General features: G+C 40.7%; 1 protein-coding gene across 1 annotated transcript; it reads right to left on the bottom strand.

The window, feature by feature from the left end:
• Nucleotides 1–10,643: 10,643 nt before the first annotated feature.
• LOC308133254 (CCN family member 3-like) lies at nt 10,644–13,354 on the bottom strand (the record flags this gene model as incomplete). Its single annotated transcript, XM_080500555.1, has 7 exons — nt 10,644–10,934; nt 11,030–11,253; nt 11,532–11,786; nt 11,903–12,131; nt 12,495–12,549; nt 12,598–12,749; nt 13,298–13,354. 7 exons carry the CDS (start codon nt 13,352–13,354, stop codon nt 10,644–10,646), a joined length of 1,263 nt encoding a protein of 420 aa, XP_080356681.1.
• Nucleotides 13,355–14,719: the final 1,365 nt, after the last annotated feature.

Here is a 14,719-nt window from a genome sequence, read left to right as displayed (position 1 = left end):
TAGTTGACCCTCTGACACATTAACCACCACCTTATCTCCCTGACGCTCGGGATGGACTTTGCCCCCCCCCCCCCCTTCCCAGCCCAATGAAGTTTTCTGCGGGACTTTTCAAGCGTCCCGTCCAACGTGCCCGACCCCTTTCTGTAGCCCTCCGCTCCGCCTGCCCGAGATCCTATCTGCTGGGTGGAGTTTTCCTCCCCCCGCCGTCAGCCGATCCAATCTCCAGATCCTGCATACACAAATTTGGTTCATCATTTCCTAGAGTATCGCCTGAGACAGGACGACTGCTGCAGAGGTGGACGAAACAAGCGCTGAAACACACCATCATAAAGAAAATCGGTTTCATGTCAACATGTTGATATCTACTTACCATAATCTAGTCTCTGGTGTCCCGGTAGAAAGACTGTGCGTTAAATACACTTTAACTACAAATAGAAGTCTGTTCCATCAATTAAATCGTATTTTAGTTTTGCTTTCTATTTGAACGCGCACGAGTGCAGTGAAAGAGGTCGCGCACTGTCATTGTAGTGGTACATTAAAATCAATAATAGTGATCAACAATCGCCAGGCAACTCATTTTCAGTCTTTAGATATCCGATCAGTCCCAAAATATGTCTCTCTTGTGCCAGAAGACCGCGTTCACGTCGCAGAAGTGAGCTCGGTTACGCGCGTGCAGGAATGCGCCTGTGCCGGTTGACAGAGAGAGAGAGAGAGAGAGAGAGAGAGAGAGAGAGAGAGAGAGAGAGAGAGAGAGAGAGAGAGAGAGAGAGACTCATCACCCTCCCCTTTCTTTCTTTTTATCTCCTTAATTCACCTCCACACGCTCTTTCAAATCTTACCTGACTTGAGAGTTCATGTGAGTGAACTGTGTCCGTGAGCGCGCAGACGCTCTGTCCCTCAGCCGGACTGGCCCAGGGTCAAAGTGATAAAAGACTAACTCTCAGGGTGAGAGAAGGTGTTGATATCAAATATCACGGCCACACTGAGGAAACACACGCACACTAAGTTGCGCATGTGACTGATATGAGTAATACTTTTACATAGAAGAGCCTTGACTGAAATGTGTACAGCTGCCACACTGAACTGTCTGGCATCTCGCTCGCAGTGACGAACCGGCCGCAGGAAATCATGTGTCACACTGATTTATTCGCAAAGAAGCCACGACACCTGCTGGTGACACTTTTATAATAGTGACTGTCTCTGACTGCATAATACAAACCACAGAAGCACAGGGAATAGGGGCAAAAAAAAAGGGAAACAATAAAACATTCTTCTTCTTTTGGCATTTCCCTGTAAGAGATTGATCTCCTTCCAATTACCTCTGCCTCCTGTATCCTTCCGCCTCACATCAGTTGTTTGCATGTCCTCCCTCACTGCCTCTCCTCTTGTCTGGATGCTCTATCCTCAGCATCATTTTCCATAGCTATGATTTTATTGTCAAACCAGCTCAACCTCATCTTTCTCACTTTCCCACAAAATTGTCCAGCTGTCCCTCTGAAAGTATTCTTTCTTACTCCTGTCTGTTTCTGCTCACTCCCAGTGAAAACCACAACATCCTCAGGTCTGCCACTTCAATCTCAGCCTCCTGTCTTTGGGTCAGTGCCACTGTTTGTAAAACTATACAACATCTCACTACCGTCCTGTAGACCTCTACCTTTAACCTGTCTGGCACCAGATCTCTCCTGACACTTGTCACCATCCACTCCACCCTGCGTGTACCCTCTTCCTCACCTAATTTTCACTCCCCCCACAGTTTTACCCTCAAGTTCGTAAACTCCTGTCACTGTCTTAATAACAACTATTAACATGGATTGAGACTAGTTTGGTTTATCAGGGCTAGTCTTTGAAATAGCATTATGATGAAGGTTGTTACCATGACACCAGGACTCGCGATAGGATTGTGGTCATGGACGATGACCTCATTTCTCATTGACGCTGTTTCAAAAATTACTTGATTAAAGTTGTGAGTATGTATTTAACGAACAGTTGTGAAGTTATTTCACGAGTTATTAGAAGTAAAAGTAACTAGTATTAGTCCCCCCACACACACACACACACAATTAATATGTCTAAATAATGTACATATTGTCCTGTTATTATTATAGTTGTCTAATTCACTCATTCAGGTTTTCTGCTGTAGCGTGAGTCAGATGGGGGTGAACACATGTTGTTTTCTTGTCTGCTTGACTTGTTATTAAAGTGATTATTGAAATCGGATATTTTCACCTGCAAGCCTCACTCTCACTCACTGCATGCTATATTATTCAGCATTCATGCAAATCTCAGGTTAATATCAGTAGCATGAAACAAGGCAGAGAGGGTCAGGGTTTTTCTACAACAATAGTAAAAGGAATGAACTAAATTTAAAAAAGCAATCAGCAACACTTTTCTTTACCTTAGGAATAGTAAATTTTTTTGTGAGTCCTATTTCAGTTCAAATTACAGTCAGTTTTCTTCCAATAAAATCCAATAAAATGAAGCATTCAACTCATGCCAAGAAATAAGAATACTGAAAGTTAAAAGCATTATATAATGTTTCTTTTAAAATTAATCAGACTGTATTTTCAGTGGAAAGTATCGTGTGTAGGAGTAAAGCTTTGTTACATGTGCCCACCCACTGAATACATAGGATCATTACTACTGAGCTGCACCAAAGAGGGGATTCGTTTATTTATTCCAAGAAAGCAGCGGCAACAGAAATACTTAGAATATTTTGGTTTAATGAGGTGTAGGAGCCACAATTGATTTTTTTACTTTTATATGGAAATGAGCCATCAGATCAAATGTGCATTCTTTGTTGTGGTAATGACCTTCAAAGCAAACAAACAAACAAACAAACAAAACAGAACGTACAATCTTATTAAAGGTGATGGTATTTAAAGGCTGCTAATAAATCTCCTCTTAATCCTCAGTCAGCCGGGCACGTTGATTAAACATTATCGTCTTTGCAGAAAGCAGCTGCACAGAGGTGCGGCTACAAACAAACACTCACTGAATTTGTATTGTTGTTGGTTGCCCTGTATTATTTCAGAGCATGAAGAGCATTTTAACCTACTAGACACAAGGAGTTCCGAGCTTGAATTTGTGTTTGTAATTCCAACACTGGAATTGTTCACTAAGAAATGTCATGATCTACTTCAAGAGACCATCAGTAGATTGTTCTTGCCTCCTCACAGCCTTCTTTCCAAAATGACTGTTTGTCACTTGCAGTATTGTGTTCTCTTGGTTTCATTCTCTGCTTCCCTTACTCATCATTCCCTCCTTCTCTTTCTTTGTCAAGACCTTCGTATTTCAAATCCATCACTAATGCTTCCATGCTCTCAATGTGTTGCCAGAATACACATTTCATTTATTACTTTTAACAGGAGGAAACCTTTGCAAGCTTGGACCTGATTAAACAGATTGACAAAGTGTCTTCTGTCAGAGGAATATTATTTTCCATTATACTGCAACACAGTGGTTTTAGGATTTAATCGTTCCCGGAGGAGCTCTTTGCTGTTTTTTCTCTGGAGGTGTGAGGCACACAATGTGGTTCGATTCTTACTTCTGCCACCTGGTGATCAGAGAAACAGCATTAAACTGACAGCAGGTGCACACCGTGCATGGTCTTTCTAATTGTTTGTGTGGAAATGCTATTTTTCGGGTGAAAAACAAAATGACAGACTTGCATTGTGAAAATGTCAGCAAGGCACACTGGTGATTTTTTTTTTTTTGGTAAGACATAGATGGTAATTGACATTTCAGGCAGAGGAGTCACGTCTCAGGAAACAGGTTCAGTTCTCAAGACAGAAAAAGCAAAAAGTGCAAGTTGTCAACAGGAAGGCAACATTATGAAAGGTACAGACTGCAACTAAACCAGCAAACAAGATCAGACCTGAACTATGGCTGCAAAGCTCTAGTAATTTAGATTTACTGGATTAGTACTAAATGATTAATTCAGTGGCTACAGACAATAGAAAGCACACTTACAGCATGGACTGAGGACTCACCAGGATGCAGGTGGGCACAATTAAGGAAGAAGCCGGAGGGCAGAAAACCTGAAACACGATTGTGTGTAACTAAACAAACCTAGGCTGAGAAAAATAAGCAGAGAAACAATTCAAATGGAGTTGAACCTCAATGGCAAACATTCTCCAGATCATTAAGCATTCATCCAAAGCAGAAATGCTCATTGCCAAAGCTTTAGTCTAGGTTCTGAGGGCCACAACAATGCGATGATCTGTTAAACATGTAAGACAATTATGTGAGGTATTGTTTATAAATCCAGAAAGACTTTAGTAACAAGATATATCAGGTTCAAATACTGTTGAAATGATGTTGCTGCTCCAATTATACATCCATCCATCCATCCATCCATCCATCCATCCATCCATCCAGCCTTTGCCACACAGGCTGACAGTCTTTCATATATTTGAGAAATCACAGTTACAGGTGACAGATTGTCTCTACTATTAGAGAGGTTGAAGCTTGGCTTTTTGTCTTACATGATTGATTCTCCTTCCTCTGCATTTAACTATACTTTCCTCTCCCCACTCCTCCCGTCTTCTCATTTCTCTTGCCCTAGTTTTTCCACAGCAGGTACTCTAAATTGCCATGGCAAGAAACTCATACATGAAACAAATTACCTTCATTAACACGTGTTTCAGTAAGCCACACAAGTGAGTCATCATGCACAGCTCCAGGATCTTGCTTCAGTGAGTTTACCTGGAGTAGTATATTGGTATAGGTAGCTTTTCCTGACATGAGGGAAATGGTCTTTTGTAAATGAATGTTTTTCAGTTTTCCGTTAGATTCTTCTGACCCCGAAAATCAATACAATGCATGAATTTTTGAAATCGTGTCCAACCAGAGAAAAAAGGAGTTGCAGAATAAATGATGCAGATCTATTTATTGGCATACTTGTGTAGATGTATGACAGTTTGTCCACCTAATGGAGGCAAATTAGTGTTAAATGCACTGTTTCAGGGCAGAGAAGAGGGAACTGCAGATTCTGAAGTGAGAGAGAGAGGTTTAGTGATGGACAACTGACTGACAAAAACATGCAAATGATGTCTTGAGCTGGCTGTCACAGAAGCATCTTTGTGCCAAATGATATTTGATGTTGAAATTAAAGGCATTAAGAGAAAAATCCCACCACATGAAATGATGGCCATGCTGGCAGCATAACTGTAGCAAATGAGTGAACAGCTTAACTTCAGCTTCAGATTCCATATCCTGCATCATGCAATCAAATACGAAGGCAGAATATTTGCAGAATGATTCATTTCAGTGAACAAAACAGTTGAATCATTTCGATTAAAGTTAACCATTTACAGTGCAAAAAGCTACATACGTATTTGCCAATATTTGTTGTTGTTGTTTTTTTTTTAGAGATACTCTTTAAAAAAAAATATTTACAACTTAAGATTTGATTGCTGCAGCAAATCATTTCAAATTAATTTATGATTCAATGCAGATTCTCTTTGATGAGCTCCACATGGCTCAGCAGTTAAGGGGTTAATGTGATGTTGCATGTGTCAGGGGAGGTGGAGCATATTTCCCCTGAAATGAAACTTGGTATTACAGGTTGTAAACACAGTTCGATTTGTGCACAAAGAGAGGCAGCAAACTAGGGCAACCACAGTGAAGTTCCACTTCTCAGCTGATTTGTAAGGTGTGTGTTTGCTTGGTGAATAATTATAACTTTTTGAATGGTTGGGGGTTTTTTTTTTTTTCTAAAGCTAAAATCTGTATATTGTTTATTTTCAATCTGTAAAAATTGTCTAGGTAGTGAAAACGAAACTATTATTGGTGATGCGTAACAGCTTCAAAACTTCTTCTGTAGATATGGCCACAGCCAGCACTGTCCTGTCAGAGGACCAGTTCCTGTGCTCCATCTGTCTGGACGTTTTCACTGAGCCTGTTTCTATTCCGTGTGGACACAACTTCTGCAAAGCCTGTCTCTCACGGCACTGGGAAGGAAAGGAACGATGTCAGTGTCCACTCTGCAATGAGAAGTTCAACAAGGGGCTCAAACTTTGCGTCAACACGACATTCAGGGAGGTCGTGGAGAATTTTAAGAAGCATCATGTGACGGCTGACAGCAGCTTCCCGGTCACACCCGACCAGGTGTTGTGCGACTGCTGCCTTGGCAACAAGTTGAGAGCCTCCAAAACCTGCCTGGTGTGTTTGACCTCCTTTTGCGAGATGCACTTGGAGCCTCATCTGAGAGTCTCGGCCTTAAAAAGACACAAACTGGTGAGTCCTGTGCAGAACCTGGAGGACAAAATCTGCAAGGAGCACAGCAGGATTCTCAAGTTCTTTTGCCTGAATGACCAGACTCATGTTTATGCCTTGTGCACAGAGCATAGCACACATGATACAGTCCCTTTGGAGGAAGAGTATGACAACAAAGAGGCTCGGAAGAGAAGTGAAGCAAGAATGCAGGGAATTGAACAGAAAGGAGGAAGGAAGATGAGAGCAGTTGCACAAAGCAAGAGGAAAGGCAAATTTAAAGCAAGAGCAAACAGCACGGTGCTTCGTGAAATGCCTGATCCTGTCAACTCAAGGTTTCCAAGTGAGGGGCCACACTGTTGGAGTGACTATTCATACATCCTGGGTAATAGGGCCTTTTCTGGGGGGAAATTCTGCTTTGAGGTTCAGACTGGAGGAAGGAAAGGCTGGGAAATAGGAGTAGTAGAATCAGTCTGTGGAAAGAGGGCTCCAAACTGCGCAAATGGAAAATGGATCATAAGGTTCGGGGACTGTGACTACAGACCTCTGCAAAACATTCCGGTGATAGAGAAAGTCGGAGTGTTTGTAGATTATGAGAATGGGTTGGTGTTCTTCTATGATGCAGGCAATGCAACCCTGATATCCATTTTTACTGGCGGCAAATTTGAAGGAAGAGTGTTTTTGGTCTTGAGCTTCAGTGATTCTGATGGTGTGGGCTGTGTTCAGAGGACTCAGAGGATGCTCCAGAGGGGGGCTCAACAAATGTGGCAACAGTCCAATCCCTTTTATGTTGTTGTACTCTTCCTGTTCTTTCTGTTAGTCTTAATCTCCTGCTGAAATAGATTAAATGTAACTCTCCTAAAATTGTGTTGGGATGGTGGATATCTGATATAGTACGACATTTTTCCCCCTTTGTTTTAACATGAGCAATACATCTCACATATCAGTCTCTGTACCACAATATAAAGCTTTACATGTAATGTGTGTCACAATAAATGTATCTGAAGTTGTTGCTGCTTGATTATCTCTTTTTAAATGTTGGGTTTTCAAAATCAATTTACAGTAAGCCTTTCTCTTATTTAAAAGGTAAGTGGTATTCATTTGACTTAAAATTGCATTTTGCAGACTTTTATCTCAACTTTTTGTACACGCAAGTAAGTGCAATGCTGTCAATTGTTTATATCAACGAACTTCATCTTCATTATCCTCTGAAAGAAGAGTAAATCACTATGAAGTCTCACTGTGGCTTAGTTTGAGTGGATATCCATACAGAGAGTTGAAAGAAAGGCCCTTCGTCACTGGGGTTTGACACTGGTTTTAGACACCACTAGATGGAGTAATTGACTCATTCTTCATGCAAACAGTGCTCACACACCCCAGACATGAGTTTGGACCAGAATCAATGACCATGTTTTGGGAATCTCCCCGAGTTACTGAAACGAGTTGGGCTCTTTGAAGGGGCTATGAATGATTTCATCATCTCTCAGTCTTTGGGAGACACAAATCCAAGACTCAAATCAGACCTCAAAACTGGAGGAGCTGTGCTCAAGCTCCTCCGTTCTTCTCCATCTGAACCTGGAAAACTGCTCCGGCTTACTGCACTTCATTGTGATACTTGTAACTCTAACAGAAGGCACATGTTCGCTTATTGTAAATTGTCCTGTCAGTCAGATAGATAGATAGATAGATAGATAGATACATAGATAGATATATAGATAGATAGATAAATAGATAGATGGATAGATAGATAGATAGACAGATAGACAGATAGATAAATCTCGTTTGTGGGTCTTGATGTTTCATGAGTTATTATTTCTCTGATAAACTTCAAACTGCTGAAATGGAAACACTGCTGAAATGAAAACACCAAATAGCCAATAAGGGTGTCCCTCAAGGATCAATACATGGCCCACTATTCTAGAAATAGATTTAACCGATAATGTGTAGCCATTTCTATTTTGTAAAACATGCATTTAACATCACGTTAGTTTCATACTGTCACTTCTTTGACCAAAGAAAAAGGTCCTTTGACCTCACTGGATCTTGTCTACATGCATGATTAAATATTCAAATCAGTCCCAGTGCGCGTTATATATACATTTAAAGCAAGTCTTATTGACATAATGCAAGCGCTCACATATTTGTATCTTAATTTGGAAGCAGAATCATTTCAACCACATGCAGGAACACATTTGTAAGAAAATATGTACATTTAACTAGACTACTAACATATACTGGTAAACATTGGGAATAATTTTAAATGTTTCTTAATAACTGTTAGTATGTGTGTATTGTTTATTTAGTGTAACATTTTATTTCCAGAATTTGTAGTTTTCTCTCATTTAGTCTCTTTAACAAAGCCACTCCTCTTACTGTCTTCCTCATAGCTCATTTCTGTTGCCTAAATATCCTGTGACCACACAGCCAGTCTCAGTGGAAACATTGCCACAGCCACATGTTTGGGCCACATTTCTCTGTCTGAACAGATTCAAGCTATGGGCCAAAGTTTCCACTGTGGAGCTATTTTAGGAAACAGCAGCAATCTCATGGGGATTATTCAGGTTTTCCATTATGACCTCTCAGGCAGGGTTCACTTAGAGAGGTGTAGGGGTCACCACCCACTGTCAGCGAGTTTTGAAGGGTCCAGTCACCCTCGAGTCCTGTGTTAGACATGCACATCCTGGACTGTTAAAAGAGGCATCTGTAAAAAGCTCCATGCTGGAAGCAGGTGTGTAAAACCTTCAGATTGCAGTATTATTTTCAAAATGAAGGGATTTAGAAATTTAAAAATATCTGAGAATTTGCGGGTGCGTGTTGCAACGTATGTTTGAATTGTAAAATTGAGAGCATTCACAGGATGAGAGTTAGATAACACTTGACATACATTTGATTAACCTAAAACCCACATAACATATGTATGAAGACAGCATTTACAACAGACCAGTGTGATGTTGGGCAGTGATGAGCCTCAAGTTATAAAACATCAGTCTACCACTTCATAGAAGCTTTAGGCAAACTTTCTTTCATCTTATACCATGAATGTTACCCCAACTTCTCTCTTTTCCTTCCTTTTTATACTTTCTTCTCCGTTAGCTGCCTTTGACTGTTATTGGTTCATAAAGTATCTGTTAATTTCCTCTGAGACTTGGGGAAATTCTTTACAGATTCATTTCTTGCAGTCAGCTCCGTTTAAACCCGAAACCCTATTAAATGCAATTTATCAGCCATTTTATCATCCGCTGGGATGATTCATCAAGTTCTTAATACTCCTTATACTAGAGTAAAGAGAGTCAAGGCTTCATTAAAAAATACACATTTATTACAAATGCATGAGTTTGCAGTATTACAAAGGACATGAGAAGTGGCCAAAAGAGATACACACATTTCAAATTGGAAATTGTAACATCACATAGCAATATATACACTTCATGTTTCCAATATTATAATTACAATTACACAGCTGTGTATTTGATACACACTCAGATCAAGCTACAATCTATATAGCAAGTATTTACAAAACTCTTGTCATCATACGAATAGCCTTTATGTGCATTACATTAAACAGAAAGCAACATTTATGTATTCCAGCCACACGGGGGTAATATTTCAAGCCAATGTTAGAATTGGCACTCAGCCACCAGAGTGACCTTCCATTCATAGTTTAAATCTTTGTCTGGCACCAGGTCTGGGCACACAGTTCAGTTATTTCACAGATGTGTCCCATGACTGGAACATTTCCGTAACTGTGAGCGTGAAAGTTCGCTTATCACTGCCATTTATAACCAAACCTTAATTGTCTAATTACAGTTTTAATAATACTACAGGTTGGTTTTTTTTTCTCCATCATGGTATAAAAGTGGCATCAAAAGCAAATGCTTTTGGTTACATTACAAAAGACTTTGTCCTCATAATTTAGGGCTGAACAAGAAACTGGTTTTCTGTTCTTTGTCAACAAAAATTTTCAAATCTAATTTTCTAAGAATTGATTGAACCGTCTCGAGGCTTACAGCCAAAACATTCCTTGATATTTCTCTGTATGGTAGCATGCATTCATAGTTTCCCTTCTCAAGGATAGATGTTGTGAAAATAATCCTCACAGCCTGCAAACAATTGTCCAGCATTGTCTGTTCTATCCTCTGCCTGATCTCCAGGAGCGGCTGTACGTGTCAGAAGGTTTAAGTGCTTTCTTTGCACTTGACAGAAAAAATAAAACTAACTTGTCCACAAGTTGTTAAATGACCAAATCATTTTCCAAGAGATTGAACGATTGAGGAGATGTTTTCTTATTCTAAGAATATTTGTCAATGCAACTCATATTTTTAGAGAAAAGAGAGTTATCTTTCATCCTGTTCAATTCCTGTGATTCCAAACACACATTCTCTGGATTTACCCGCTTTTCTCTGACTGTTCTGTTACGGCAACACTTTGTCCTATATTCTGCGTCCGTATGCCAGCTCTGACGGCTGCCACATGGTGTTGTCCCGAGGGCAGTGGCTGTGGCAGACACAGGTTAGGATGGCCATGACAGGTCTCCTGACGGGTTTATTGTTGGCACACTGGAACTCAACCAGCACTGTCTTGGTCCTGTGCGGGGTGCAGCAGCGGCCATCTGTGCAGGAGCCACAGTAGCGAGGCTTGTAGGCGAGAACGCTGGTACAGTTGTCGTGGGAGAGGTGAACTGCTTGTTCGCTGCGTGCCATCCTCTGGCACTTACTGCCTCGCTGCAAGGGGAGGAAGAAACAGGAAGTGAATGATGGGCACACTGGAAACAACATCAAATCTCTGTAAATGTTTAGAGAATCTCCATATAACATACCTTTGGTGCAAGCTGCGCCAGATGCTCCTGCTGCTCATCACACGGTCTGATCATACACAGCCGACTCTGCTTCACCATCTCACACGCCTGGTTCTTGTTGGTGACCCTGGTGGAAACCCCCATGCCACATGTCTGAGAGCAGGCGCCCCACTCTGTGGTCTGCTCAATGCAGTTCAGGCTGGGATCCCAGCTGTCAAAGCTCACTGTCTCCTCCTGCCGATAGGCTGAATAAATACACAGAAGTACAGAAGGTTTGATGTTGAGGGAAAAAAAGATCTGAAGAAACAAGCACACAATTCAACACAACCGAAAACATATGAAACCTAAAAGTTTACGCTTTTTACAACAAAGAAGCAGAGCATTTCTTTGTCAGATTGCTTCTTTCCGCTCTTCCTTTGTTTTACTGTTACTTTAACCCATGTCTCACACTACAGTGGCACCTACGTCACAGAGGAATGTCTGTACACAATGTGTGTTTCATCAGGACTTGCAGTCTGCTTACCCGCCATGGCCAAGCCGCCCAGTGCGCTGGCTTCCACCTGAGGCTCACACACCCACTTCTCACAGCACTCTCCAGGAACCTGGACCCTGCGGGGCATGGGGCAGTCTGGCCCAGGCAGCATGATGTCCACGTTGCAGCGCGGCACGCAGGCTATCTGGCCGTCGTGGCACATGCACTGGTATTTACAGCTGGGGAAGAAGGTCTGTCCATTGTGGTAGACAGAGCCATCCAAAACACACACGTTTCCCTTATGAACTGGAGGAAGGAGGAAAAAAAGGTTTTAGACAGGGTGACATACATTTGAGTCCTTACAAGTTATCTCGCCCTCAAGAAGCAGGGATGGGCAATAACCCAAACAGCAGTCCCCTCACCATTACAAACGCCTGTCCTCTTATGGACGTCGGCTGAGTAGTCGCACTGCAGCCCTCTGCGAATGTCACATGGGTTCATATCAGAGCACACTTGTCCTTTCTGACCAGCACACACCAGGCAGCAGGCACAGTCGTCCAGAATCAGGGGCACCCCAGGGAGGCACGCTGGGGGCTCTTTAGGGCACTGGCATCTCCGAGGACACATCTGAGAGCAGACAAGTGTAAAAACCTGCAAAGGAAACAGATTTTGTTGTTTTTCATGTTTCAATGAATCACGTTTACCAGCTATGGACATGTGGGATTACATATTATACTGCATCACAGATTATATGATACAATTTCAAGTAAACAGCAAATGGACAAATGTTATATTGTATTACAAATATATATCTGCAATAGAACTCTTCCTGCAATTATTTACTAAATTGCAAAGATCTTTGATTGATTAAAAAGGTACTATTGTTTTACAGAAGATGTGTAAATTATGAAACAATTCAATAGTTTGTAATGCATATTAACATTGAGAAAGTTAATAAATCATCAATTTCTCAATTCAAATACAACAACATTCAATTATTGATGTAATGCTTACCTGTGCTGTAGCTAAGAACATGAAGAGGGTTCGATCTGACAGATTTGCCATGTTCCTTTAAGAAGAGCAGAATCAAAAGAATTCGGCAGTCTATAACAGTCGCCTTAATTTCAGATGCGTGGAGCTGGTCAGAGTCCTGTGGATCAGAGTTTGATCCTCCTCTCTGGCTGTGGTGAAGCAGAAGGTGGGGATCTCTTTGTCGTTCTGGCTCAGGACTCCAGAGAGGAGGCCCTTATATACAGCAGAGCTGTCCTGCTGGCACCATGACGACAAACAGGAAGGAATGCAGGAGAGATCCCCCAGCTTGTTGGATGGAGAGTCACAATTTATTGTGAAAGACGGCAACACAAACATGAGATGGACTTCGACATCAAAATGTGACATGAGCAAGCAGTGTTGTACAGGTTATTCAAAATTAGTACATGATTATAGTTATTAGTCACTTCTTCAAAAATAAAGAAAAATAAACATTTGCTTGAGAATTTGCAACAATAACGTTTAAAGAACTACCACACCAATACTTCTGGAAATTGTGGCTTTGCAGTAATAAATGACTAATAATGTGTAATTCACCAAACTCTGTATATCAGTGCTTTTTGTGCCTATTATCCATGTACATACACCCAATGGTGTGACTTATTGTCTTTCATACTTTTCATCATTTCCTTCTGAAACAATCATATTGTCTATTACTTGTTTCCACCCCAAAATCTTTGCATTGTTACATGGAGCTGAATAGTTCCCTCATTTTTGACACTCTCTCCTCCTGAACCCCGTGTGCAGGGTCACAGTGGAAAACCCACCTTATTCCCTGTGGAACCGTATCGTCTAATGGCTATGCAGTGGAAACTTTGGTCCATTATTATCCTGAAACAGTTGGGGTGGGGGGTGGGGAGTGGTTGGGGGGGCGACACTGCCGTCAACACATCTGGCTTGAGGTGAGTTATGGCTTCTTCTATAGAGGACCGACTTTATTGACAGTCTCAATGAATCCCTCAAGGAAAAGTAATGAGATTGTGAGATTGTGGGAACCTTCAATATAAAGAAAGAAGATGTCGTATCATCAATAGGAAGCGTTGCTCCGCCAAGTTTAACTAACAACATTGTCAGTCAGTTAAGAGACAGATTGCTGAGTGGAGTAGGTTAATATCTACAGAAGCTTGAATTTTAATATCATTTCAGAAGTTTAATTTTGTTATATTATTCGTCGACCGTTTGTATTTCCTTGACTCTTGTTGTGCTTGTTGTGTATTTTTAGAACGATTTGAAGTCTGGATCGGTTTAGAGCAGATCTGTTGGGGGCATCATTGGACATGTCTGAGAAAATGAAAAACAGATCAAACAAATAACCAAAATAAAAGGCTGTATTTCAAAAGGTGTGTGACTTTTCAGAAAGATAAGAAAATTAAGCATTGAATCTTCTCAAATATAAATGTTGTAAAATATAAGTGATGTGAAATCATTTGCCAATTTGTCATATCCATCTATTCATTTTTGAAAGTTATTTCTTACTGATTTTGATAATTTTATTAGAGATTTACCCACAAGGTGCCAAATATGCCACATTTATTTCACTGTAATTCATTCCAAGAGCAAAACCTATATATTGTATATTAAAATATAGGAAAAAGGTAATTTACCTTTGTGACATATGCAATAATGGTGACCAAGACAATAATGACAATACTCTTCTTTATAAACTTGAATGATTTAAACTCTTAACACATCAGTAATATGTTGGGCCTGACTTCCCAACTAATCACAGTGTGTCTCTTCTCCTAGAAGGTTCACAGCAGCTCTCGAGATAAACTGGGATTCCAATTGGTGGTGGAAGGAACTGCCAAAATCATGATTCAGTGCTGTTCAAACAGCCTTCTGAGAGCAAGATAAAGACATTCAAACTTCACAGGATGGCAGTATTTAGTTTGTTTCACACCTCAAGAATACACATTTAGAGGAGGAGGCAAAAAAACCCAAAACAAATGATGTGTGAATGAAAAGAGGAATGATGAGAGATTTGGGAGATTTTTCCTGGATTTTTTTACCCTTTTCTACACCCCACAATAATGAACAATAAGACTGAAACACTTAAGAAACATTGGACCAAGGGATGCTGTTTTTCCAGCCTTCTCATGCTTTCCTGTTGTTTAATTTATTTCTTTTAACTAGCATTTCAACCAAAAACTAAAGCAGTGTGAGAAGCAACAAAATAAAAGTATAAAAAC

Source organism: Blennius ocellaris, assembly GCF_963422515.1.
Source record: "Blennius ocellaris genome assembly, chromosome: 8".
NCBI classification, from domain to species: Eukaryota; Metazoa; Chordata; class Actinopteri; order Blenniiformes; family Blenniidae; genus Blennius; species Blennius ocellaris.
This window is presented reverse-complemented; position numbering and strand designations above follow the sequence as displayed.